This window comes from Saccopteryx leptura, chromosome 3, assembly GCF_036850995.1.
Source record: "Saccopteryx leptura isolate mSacLep1 chromosome 3, mSacLep1_pri_phased_curated, whole genome shotgun sequence".
Lineage (NCBI taxonomy): Eukaryota > Metazoa > Chordata > Mammalia > Chiroptera > Emballonuridae > Saccopteryx > Saccopteryx leptura.
In genome coordinates this window covers 40,255,431-40,267,549 of record NC_089505.1, presented here as the reverse complement: position 1 = coordinate 40,267,549, position 12,119 = coordinate 40,255,431, and the positions used below count along the sequence as shown (strand labels likewise).

Sequence of the window (12,119 nt, the reverse complement as noted above, 5' to 3'; positions counted from 1 at the left end):
AGGAAGGGAGATGAAGATGGAGGAAGAAAGATGGGAAAGATGTAGGAGAGATGTTGAACACCTTTTTTTGTTTTGCAGTCTAAGATGGTCATGTTTGAATGAGCCACTCTGAATTATACATTTTTTTTCTAAGGATGTCTTGCCCCAAACAGAACAAGACAAAATAATATATAAGGTTCATTTAACTCAGTACTAATGATGATATGCTTGTGCTAGCTGTGTAGTAGGTTGGAACTGGTCATGTCCTTGGTATAAAAAACATTGTGAAGATGACTAAAATGAGATGTTCTAGAATCTGAATGACTCAAGATATAAATCCTAATAACTTTATAATGACTCTAATTAAGCTCTTCATTCTGTTAAAACTAGAACATTTACAGGTAACTTGGTATTACAAACAGCACTTGCAAAATACCTGGTTTTGTATGAGAAATGATCTTTTCCAGTTTCACTGTGTCTCTTTCTAAAAAAAAAAAAATCTTTTCAGGTGTTCAGCTTAATAACCTAATAATATACAGTGAATTTTGTCTATGACTTGGGCCAATAATTTAAGTAGAAGATTTCAACAACTGTGGCCATGGAGGAAAACTGTTCCTAAGTTTTCTGTTCATCCTGTTTACATAAAAACCTTACAGGCCTTGGTTGCGTAAAAACCATATAACAAAAAATTTTAATTACAATTAAGAACCCATAATATCCAAAGATCAGGCTATAGTAAAAGCATCAGTGTAAAACAGAAAACTTAGACAATGGTTGAAACAGTATATGAAGTAATATGAAAATATATATAATTAAAAATATTTCAAGAATTTTTTCTTTCTTTCTTTTTTTTTTTCTTTTTTTCTCTTCTGAAGCTGGAAACGGGGAGAGACAGACAGACTCCCGCATGCGCCCGACCGACCGGGATCCACCCGGCACGCCCACCAGGGGCGAAGCTCTGCCCACCAGGGGGCGATGCTCTGCCCACCAGGGGGTGATGCTCTGCCCCTCTGGTGCGTCGCTCTGCTACGACCAGAGCCACTCCAGCGCCTGGGGCAGAGGCCAAGGAGCCATCCCCAGCGCCTGGGCCATCTTTGCTCCAATGGAGCCTTGGCTGCGGGAGGGGAAGAGAGAGACAGAGAGGAAGGAGGGGGTGGGGGGTGGAGAAGCAAATGGGCGCCCCTCCTATGTGCCCTGGCCGGGAATCGAACCCGGGTCCCTCGCACGCCAGGCCGACGCTCTACCGCTGAGCCAACCAGCCAGGGCCTCAAGAATTTTTTGTAAAAATATTATATATGAATATTATAGATTAAATCCATATATATGCTGTGTATTTGGTATTTGAGTTTTTTGCAGATGAAGCTAAAAAGTAACTTTCATTTAAAAGAAATAATAAATCAATTAAGTCACTGCTAAACTACACCATTTAACAATAATAAATAAGTTTTAAATGGTGTTAGGACTAACTAGAAGTTTTAAACGGTATTAAGTTTTCACTTAAAAAAGGAGGGGAGGAAGGAGAATATGCAAAGTATTTATATTTGGTAATACAGTCTCATATGCTGCAAATAAATAGAGTCAGAAAATAAATAAGAAGACAATAGAAAGATATCTATGATCCTTTCACATTAAAATACATATTTTTATAAGAACAATTAGATGTAAGCTTATAGTCAGTTGCTCAGTAAGATCTAGTAAGAACTAAATATAATATATATATGGATATGGAGTCTTAAAGTTGTTGATATTGAAGAATCCTACTGTGTACTATTTTATAATGAAGGAATCACTTTCATAGAGCCTGCAGGTTTTTGTAACTTGCCTCAGGTAAATAGCTAGTTGGTACCAGAACTAGGACATAAACACGAAATTGCAATGTAAACTTGGAAAGATCACCTTGACATTTAGGTCAATGTTACTTCTTAATAAAATGATTGATAGTCTAAGACAATCTCTTACTGGAGCATCCAGGATTTTGAGTAAATCATATATTGGCGGAATCCTAGCTCCAATATTTATTAACTTGAAAATCTTGAAAAAATAATATCTGAACTTGGTCTATTGAATTGTTTCCACAGATACTAAATGTTAGAAATAATTGCTATGCATCATGTCTCTCATAGTCATATGATGAAAATAAAAATCCTATACAAGCCCTGGCCGGATAGCTCAGTTAGTTGGAGCATCGTCCTAGAGCACTGAGGTTGCTGATTCAATTCCCCCGTCAGGGCACATACAGGAGCAGCTTGATGTTACTATCTCCCACACTCTCTACCTTCCTCTCGCTTTCAAAAAATAAATGCTACCCCTGAACTCATTGCAGCTGTTTAATAATTATTAACTATATATAACAATAATTCCTGTTGTTTTTTCCTTCAAATCTCAGTAGTGTATGATTTTGTGATTTTATTACTCTGGTGTGTCTTCAGAAAGAAACCTGCAAATTAAACATGATCACATTTGATTTTGAAGAATCCCAAGAAATGCCTCCTAAAAACCAGAGTCTATGCTGAAACCCACTTAAACCCATATTTTTGCCTATGGGATATAGCTATTCTCAACTAATCCAGTACTATAAAACCATTCTGATCAATGAAGTAGGAAAAATAACGAGGATCTGGGAGACTGTGTAGGTGTTAAACCACTGGTAGGTGTTAAGCCTCTCTTACTTCTCAAATGAAGACAATAGCATCTTTATCAATTTAAGAATAAAACAAAATGATACCTGATTTCGTTTCCTTTTTAACTTGTGGCTCTAAAGGGAAAACAAAAGGCAGACATTTTTAAAGCTGAAAAAGAAAACTAAAGCACAGATTCATTTTCAGAAATTATTTTGTTTACAATAATTGAAAATATAGAATTGCATTAAAAATAACTCCAGTTTCATGTCAGTTTCTTAATGTTGGACTATTAAACATGCCATATACTAAATTGTTACTGCTAGTTGATTTTAACCTGAAATTTCTGTTTTCTCAAGATGACTGCTATGGAGGATAGATCTAATGTCAGCATAAGATAAATGATTTGACATAGATAAAATTGGGTACATATGATTTAACAATTTTTTTTTTTTTTGTATTTTTCTGAAGCTGGAAACGGGGAGAGACAGTCAGACAGACTCCCCCATGCGCCCGACCGGGATCCACCCGGCACGCCCACCAGGGGCAACGCTCTGCCCACCAGAGGGCGATGCTCTGCCCCTCCAGGGTGTCGCTCTGCCGTGACCAGAGCCACTCTAGCGCCTGGAGTAGAGGCCAAGGAGCCATCCCCAGCGCCCGGGCCATCTTTGCTCCAATGGAGCCTTGGCTGCGGGAGGTGAAGAGAGAGACAGAGAGGAAGGAGGGGGTGCGGGTGGAGAAGCAAATGGGCGCTTCTCCTATGTGCCCTGGCTGGGAATCGAACCCAGGTCCCCCGCACACCAGGCTGACGCTCTACCGCTGAGCCAACCGGCCAGGGCCTGATTTAACAATTTAGACAAAGAATGTTATGGCTTGAATTGTGTCCCATCAAAAGATATGTTGCAGTCCTAAACCTCAGTACCCCAGAATGTGACCTTATTTGAAGAAGGATTGTTGCAGATGTTACTAGTTTAGGAAAGACAAAGTCATACTGGAGCAGAACGGGACCTTAATCCAATCAGACTGATGTTCTTAGAAGACAAGGAAAAGAGAAACAGAGATAGAAACACACAGGAAGAAGATGGCTATGTGCTGATGAAGACAGAGATTGAAGTGATGCTTCTATAATCCAAGGGACACCAAGGATTTCTGGCAAACACCAGAAGCTAGAAGTGGTAAGAAAAAATTCTCCTCTATAGGCTTCAAAAGAAGTGTGGCTCTGCTCACATCTTGATTTTGGACTTGTGTAGAACTATGAGAGAATAAGTTTTTATTGTTTTAACTTATCCAGTTTGTGGTACTTCATTTCAGGCATCCAGGAAAACTAATAATTTTGGTACTGGGAAGTGGGATGAGTTGAATAATGGGTTGAGATGAAAATTTTTGAGGCACTTGATACAAAACGCTTAGATTGCCTTGAAAAGTCTATTGGTAGAAAATTGACATAAAAAACCATTCTACTGAAGATTCAGAAGGAGTTGAGGGGGGCTATAGAGAAAGCTTCTGTCTCCTTAGAGAACACATAGGTCATCATTAACAGAACACTGTTAGCAATAAGAATTTTAAATGTACTTCTGGTGAGGTCTCAGAAGCAAATGAGGAACATGTTATCTGATACTGGAGGAACGGTGATCTTTGTAACAAAGTGGCAGAGAACTTGGCTGCATTGTGTTCTTCTGTTAGTTGGAAGGTGGGATTTGTAAATGAATTGCATGGATATTTTGCTGAGGAAGTTTCCAAGCAAAGTGTGAAAGGATCTGCCTGGTTTCTTCATGCTGCTTATAAGAAAATGTGAAAGGGAAGATATGTTGAGGCATGAACTGCTAAGTAAAAGGAACAAGCACTTGACTTGGAAAACTTTCAGCCTATCTAAATAGAGTGCAATGGTGTGGCTGGAGAAACTTTTGCTAAAGTGGGTATAGAAATGTGTGACTCATGAATCCAACCCATCATCTAAGCAGAAGGCAGCAATAGTGATGTGTGGCCCAGGAAAGGAGGAACCTCCTTAATGGCTTGGACCCGCATTAACTGAACTCAAAACTGGTCAGGATTTTGAGAATATACAAGCAGATGCAATGCAGACTGGATAAAAAGAAACAGATATGGGCAGAAATTAAAAATAAAAAAACAACTTCAAGGGCAGAACAATGGATTTAAACCTGGGCTAATCAGCCCTCCTGAGGTAGAGAGGGCAGGCCTGCCACCCAGGTGAGCCTAGAGGGCAGAGATACACCCTATGAGGCCTAGTGGATATGGCATTAAGCCAAAGAGGATTTTCTCAGCCTTTGACATTTAAAGAAATTTTCTCTGCTATGTTTTAGATTTACTTGGAACCCATGGCTCCTTTTTGTTGTTGTTTTTCTCTCTTTCCAATTTCTCCCTTTGGAAATGGAAATATCTATCCATTTCCTGTACCACTATTTTATTTTTGAAGCAGTAATTTGTTTTCTGGTTTTATATAAAGAAGAATTTCCTGCAGGAAGAATCATACCCCGAGTTTTACCTATTACTGATTTACATAATGAGATTTGAGACTTTGAATTGATTAAATTTTGGATTTAGAGTTGATGTGACATGGATAAGCCTTAAAGATTGTAGAATAGGGTAAATGTATTTTGCACCATGTAAAACACATGAATTTGGGTAGGGAGCAGAGAGTAGGCTTCTATGTATTGAATTGTGTCTTCCAAAGAGACATGCTGGAGTCCTAACTCCCAGTACTTTAGAGTGTGACCTTATTTGGCAATAGGGTCATTGATTGAATATGACAGCCATCCTCATAAGAAAAAGGAGAAAGTGCAAAAATAGAGATATATGAGAGACTATGTCCATGTGATGAGATTGGAGTGGTGCTTCCTCAAGCCAAGGAACACATATGATTACTGGCAAACACCAGAAGCCAGAGATGTACTGATTGATTCTTCCCTACAAGTTTCAAGAAACCATGTCCCTGTTGACACCTTGATTTCAGACCTATATCTTCTAGAACTATGAGAAAATAAATTTGTGTTGTTTTAAGTCACCCTGTTTGCGGTATTTTATTATAGCAGGTTTATAACCCTAACACAGTTAAGAAACATGAACCAAAATTTTAACTGTTATGAGAATATGATTGCTCTTTGTTCTTTTAAAAACATTACTGTTGACTATTCCAGTCTTTGGAAATGTTTATTTCACTCAGAACCCTCCTTAACAAGAGAAGAGTCTGATAGAATATGTATGTACTATACCAGCAAATAAAATCAACAAAAATAGTGGATTTGTAGACCTGAACTCCAGTAGTCCAATTTTTTAAAAAATATAAATTTCTTAGGAGTCTCTCCCTGTCCCCAAAAACAGGTAGTACAAAATACGCACTATGTTTGTTTTATTTTTAAAAAGTAGGTCAAGGATAAAATTTCAGTATAATACTTATACTATGATAAAACATTTACAAAGATATATTATGATATAAATATGGAATACAAATATAAATTTGTACATAAAATATACCTACCTGGTTTCTCTTCCTTTTTTACTTGTGGCTCTGAAAATATATATGTATTGTAATAATGATTATTATATATTATGATATTATATTATTATTTATTTCTTAGATTCATGCATACAGGGATGAGAAAACATAGGATTACAGTAGTTCATATAAAACTAATGCAATAGTAAAAATATTAATACAAGAATAAACTCTGATTTATGTACTCACAACTGTAAACCTACTTTTCTTCATCTTATTTCTTTTACATATTATTTAATTTTTAAATATGCCATGTTAAGTCTTCTTTTTTTAATTGCAGCAAATTACTACAAACAAATAAAAGTTCTTCTTTATCAATCACAAGAGTTATTTTGAGAAAAAAAGTAAACAAATTTTTAATGAGAAGTTAATTAAAGGTACTGGTTTGTACCTCCAGTGAATAAAGGATGAAGAAAATTTTAGCATAGCCTACATTCAGAAGAATACTTAGAATAATAGGTACATTATTTACACAAATTAATTAAGTCTTAGATTTAAGCAAAAATACCAACAATGGCATCATAAAATGATTAAATGCATGCATTTAAAATTTGTCTTATTTATTAATTTAGGTATGCACATAGCATGTATGCAGGCTTAGGCTTTACCTCTTTGACGAGAAAATGTTCAAAAAGAAATTATTAAAGACTGAGTCATTCAATTCTTATTGAGTTTCATTGAATATAATAGAACATTATAAATTTGAAAATCAACATCAAACAATATAGACTCCAGCTATTCTTCTCTATTGAAATTTTATAGGATATATAACTGAATGTCCATGCCAAGTTAATTAAAATAATTTTAGTAATAAAGCTCTTATTTTAATTTCACTGTACTATTAAAAATAATTTGCTCTCATACTCTTGTGTGCAATGTTAACTTTTTAATTTTATATTAATATTGAATGCATAGTTTCTTTCTGAGATATTACTTTTAACTCTTAAATATCCAAGATGAAATATCCAGGACAATTAACTTTATTTCCATTAACATTATCACCATATTATCTGTCCCAGTGTAATACTTTAAAAAATGATTGCTGCTGAATTTGTAATTTCTTATGAGTAAAAATATATCCTTTGCATTTATGGCATGAAGAACCTTAGTGAAGGGGTCAGTGAATTTACTGTGAAAGGTTAGAGAGTACATATTTTTTTATTTGGAGCTATATTATCTGTTGCAGCACAGAAGCATTCATAAACAATATGTAAATGAACAGAAATGGCTGTGTTCCATAGGACTTTATTTTCAGAAACTAGTGGCCAGTGTAAAAGCCACTGTTTGTTAAACTTTGCCATATACATAATCAGTTTTAATTTTCTTTTTATATCTCAATAAAAATTGTGACAGTAAAAAAACAACAACCCCAAACTACCTTCCTTTGATTCTGTGTTCTCTTATACTTGTCATCTAATACCCTTTCACAACGGCTCAACTCAGCTTCTTAAGAATGTCATCTGTACTTGCTTTTTGTTCACCTCTTGACTCTCATTTCATCATTAATTCACTATAGTCTAACTTCTGTTCCCAACATTCTATCCATCAGGCCTCTCTGATCACCAAGTCTCCCCTATTTGCCAAGACCAGTGAGCATATCCAACCATATTGATCACTTTCTTCTTTTTAAATCCTTGTTCAGTTAGTTTCTATAAGAAAAAACATAATGTGTTCTATTGTAATAGAATAAATACTAGTACTGCTTTCTTTACTCTTGAAAGTGTGTTAGTGACTTCTACTTCTAGCTAAGATGAAACAGTGGAGACCTATTTAATTTTCACACTTGAAACTATAGAAAAGAGAAAAAATATATAAAACAATTGTTTTAAAGATATGGACATCAGACAACAAAGGACATTGGTCCTTCATGATGGAAAACAAAGTGTGCCCTGTCTTTCTTCCAGCTTCACGGCCTGAGAGGTTTACAAAGCCTCAGTGAATGATGGAGCTGAGTTGAAGAGATGGAACTGGGAATCTCGAAAGGCCAAAATAAGTCAGAGTAATGTAGAGAGTTCTAGAAAGAAATGGATAAAGTTTTGGAGATTTGTAGAGACCCTCTTAATTCTTGAGAAGAGCACTGACAAGCACATGCATACAAGGATACTATCCAAGGCCAGGGAAACAAACAATGGAAAGAATACTATAGCTTTTCACAATAGATCCTGAGTTAGATAGTGTTAGACCTCCAATTTTATTCTTTTTCTTCAATAATGTGTTGGCTGTTCTAGATTGTTCCCATTCCATTTACACTTTGTTAATATTCAAACAATACCTTGCTGGGATTTTGATGGAGATTTTAGTGACTCTATATATCAAGTTGGAAAGAATTGACATTTTAAGCAATATAGAATCCACAAACATGGAATATATCTCCATTTATTTATATCTATTTTTTTCCATCAGAGTTTTCTTCCCTTTGCCTTTTATTTGACTGACTTCTACTTTGGGCTCAGTCAAGCTACCTCTTCCTTTGAAAGTTTTATCTGATGTGGTTGGATTGTTTTCTCTTTTTGTGTCACCATTAAATTGTTAGATCTCTTGATCATTATTTAACCACTATCTAGTGTAAATATTAATTTAAGAGAATGCCTCCTCTGCTAGACAATAAGGTATTTGTGAACTGAGATCATGAGTATCTGTCACCAAATCTAGAGAACTGTTACAATGCCTAATACATGGTTACATGACAGGCACTCAGTTATTGTTCTTTTAATAAATAAATTAAATACTTAATGAAAACAAAAGAATGTAAATAAATAAGAAATTGATCAAAGGAAAATAAAGGTAGAAAAATATATGTTCAAGAATTATATTAGAACACATAAACACATGCTATAATTACTATCGACCATCTTTGACTTGATAAGAGCATTTGCCTCTACTTTTTGGTATTCAGGCAAAGATAAAAAATGCCATTAATTATACAATTCACAATGTTTAAAATAAGTACAATAATTCTTGATAGTGATACCTGAGATAATTTTTTATGGGTTCTCAGGGGAAAAGGGGATTTTATAACATAGTAAATAGCATCTTTAACAATATTTTTACCCTAAATATATAAAAATTTTCATAGGACTCCAACCACTGCTTTCAATATGGAACAATGACACTATACTAAGTTCAATAAGATAAATATTACTTTGAGTCTAAGCAGTATGGCACAATTATACAACTATATACTCTGCCTGAACATGAGAATAAAATCAGAGTTGTAGAAACTATATAGTAGTATTTGGAGGATTGATCAGTCATGTTTCTTTTTGACAATGCACCACTATGTTCATTGCAGCATTATTTACAATAGCCAAGATATGGAATCAACCAAGGTGTCCATTCATAGATAAATGAATAAAGAAATGAGATGCATATACACAATGGAATATTATACAACCATAAAAAACAATGAAATCTTAGTATTTGTGACAACATAGATGGGCCTAGAGGGTATTATTCTAGGAGAAATAAATCAGACAGAGAGACATACTGTATAATTTCATTATATGTAAAATCTTTAAAAAAAAATAAATGAACAAACAAACTCAGAACAGAGAATAAAATGACTTTGGCCAGATGTGATAGTGGGGAAGGAGTTATGTGGATGGGTGAAAGGGGAAGGGAGTAAGATGCATAAATTGTCAGTTATAAAAACAGTTATGGGAATATAAAGCACAGCATAAGGAGTAGAGTTAATAATATTGTAATAACTATGTGCCCTGCTAGGTGGATACTACAATTATTGGGGTGATCACTTTGTAAAATATATGTATAAAAATAAGAAAGAAAAGAAAAGAAGGAAATTAGATGATTACTAAGATATCATCCAGGTCCAAAACTATATATTCATGCTAAATATTAATTTAATTCTAATTAGTAAATCATTTATTAGGAAGACACAGTTTAGATAAAAATCAACCTGAAATGTTGCACCATGATTTTTGGCTCTGTTGCTCTCTGGTGATTCTCTTTATCCAACTTCAGATAAATTTTTTGCTGTGGGATTCACATTTAAGTCTCTGAGAAGATTAGCAAACTTTATTTCTAAGACCTATGATTGTGTTCCAAATACAATATATCTATTTAGTACAGAGCAGATGTTGGCTTTGCAGTAAATATAAATCTTATCCAGAAAAAATAAAAACTATCTAACAGGCACTTTACCTTTTAAATTGACTTGAAGATTAATATCTAAACATTGTACCATGTATACTCAATAAACCATTTGGAGGAAGCAAAAAAATATCATGAGAACTTTTATAAAATGCTTGAATCAGTTCCAAAATCACATTTCATTTTACTAGATGCCATTATTACTCAGCTACATTTTTTATAAATTTTCTAATCTTTTAATCAAAATTAAAGTAGAAGAAATATCAATACATAAAATGTATTATAAAACTCTAAAGTAAAATGCTTTCTGATCTGTATACAAATTCATGTAAACATATTTTTCTTTTTCTTATTTTTTCTATAGAGGTATTCTTATGTAGGGCAGTCTCAATTGTCTAATTTATAAAGTTTCTTGTTTTAAACAATAAAATGGTGTTATTTATCTAATGATCAGAAGTATATTTTTCGAGATTTAGTAAAAAATGATGTGAGGTTTAGCATTATGTGGTGCTAAAAATCAGGGAAAGAAACTACAATTAATACTTGAAATTGCCCTTTAACTTTCTAAAAGCCATTTGATAAAAAAAAAAAAATAACTCTGACAATTGGAATTACAGTTTTGGAAAGAATTTAAATTTCATGTTAAAATAGACAAAAATGCTGTCTAGTAGATAATAAGTAAAAATGTTGTTCATTTTCTTTCATATTAAAAGCAACAATACCTGATAGTATGACAAGATAGTGTTTGGAACATTCTTTAAAGTCTGTGACTGATGTGGCCTCCTACATTCATGAACCCAATAAAACTTCTACAAGGTGTCCTTGGGTTATGACAGTCTCGACATACAACGTTTTGAGTTAGCGATGCTCACTCCCATAAAAACTTTAAAAAATTGAGACGTGAGTATTTCGGCTTAAGCTGTTAGCGTAATCATTAAGGACTATGTGGGCAAGCTAGTTTGGTTGCTCATAACAGAAGAATATGCAGTAATGCAGCATATGAGTGAGGGGTTTGGCATCCACCAGTATGCTTATCTATGCCATTTTGTACTGTTAAAAGTGCAAGAGTTCCATTTGTGTTAGGCTGCAGTTGTCGGAAAACTCATTAGTTAACAGAGCCAAATATCAACAGTACAACGTTTAAAATTTCATTTGAGAGCCAAATTTTTTTAACTTAAACTATACAGTATAGGTAGATACATTGTTATTATAACCTGTGCACCCACACATGGAATTTTGTGGAAGAGCCATACTCAAGGGGCCAAAGAGCCGCATGTGGCTCACAAGCCATGGTTTGCTGACCACTGAGCTAGAGTATGTTTTGACTTACACCAAAAGTCGGGTTATGTCACTGTTGTAGGAACGGGACACTGTCATAACCCGAGGACCCCCTCTATACAGAAATGGTATTTCATCCTCATTGGCTTTGGATTATGCTGTATTCTAGGCACTAATTATTTTCTTAATTTTTTAAAAATTAGACAATTTTAATGGGGTGACATTGATCAATAAGAGTACATAGATTCAGAGAAATCATCTCTAGATCATTATGTTGTATACCCATCACCCAAAGTCAAATAGTTCTCCATCACCTTTTCTTTGGTTTCCTTTATCCCCCTCCCCACCCTCCACCCCCTTGCTCTCCTATCTTCCCTCCCCCTGGTAACCACTGTCCATGAGTCTCAATTTTGTGTCCCACCTATGTATGGAATCATACAGTTCTTAATTTTTTCTGATTTACTTATTTCACTCAGTATAATGTTATCAAGGTCCATCCATGTTGTTGTAAATGATCCGATGTCATCATTTCTTATGGCTGAGTAGTATTCCATAGTATATATGTACCACATCTTCTTTATCCAATCATCTATTGAAGGGCTTTTTGGTTGTTTCCATGT

At 34.5% G+C, this 12,119-nt stretch overlaps 1 protein-coding gene across 15 annotated transcripts in view; it reads right to left on the bottom strand.

Moving 5' to 3' along the window:
• Positions 1–12,119, bottom strand: part of TRDN (triadin) — a 415,240-nt gene that overhangs the window by 29,003 nt on the left and 374,118 nt on the right. For 10 of the 15 annotated variants that reach the window (XR_010750049.1, XM_066373320.1, XM_066373321.1 and 7 more), the window contains 3 exons: positions 6,094–6,123; positions 2,705–2,734; positions 416–463 (listed from right to left, as the gene is read on the bottom strand). Coding sequence is in view for 14 of the 15 variants with exons in the window: in XM_066373320.1 (XP_066229417.1) it covers positions 416–463; positions 2,705–2,734; positions 6,094–6,123 (108 nt within the window). In the remaining variant the exon portion in view is untranslated. The remainder of the gene's footprint in view (positions 1–415; positions 464–2,704; positions 2,735–6,093; positions 6,124–12,119) is intronic. The other 5 variants (XM_066373325.1, XM_066373332.1, XM_066373333.1 and 2 more) reach the window with 1 other exon arrangement.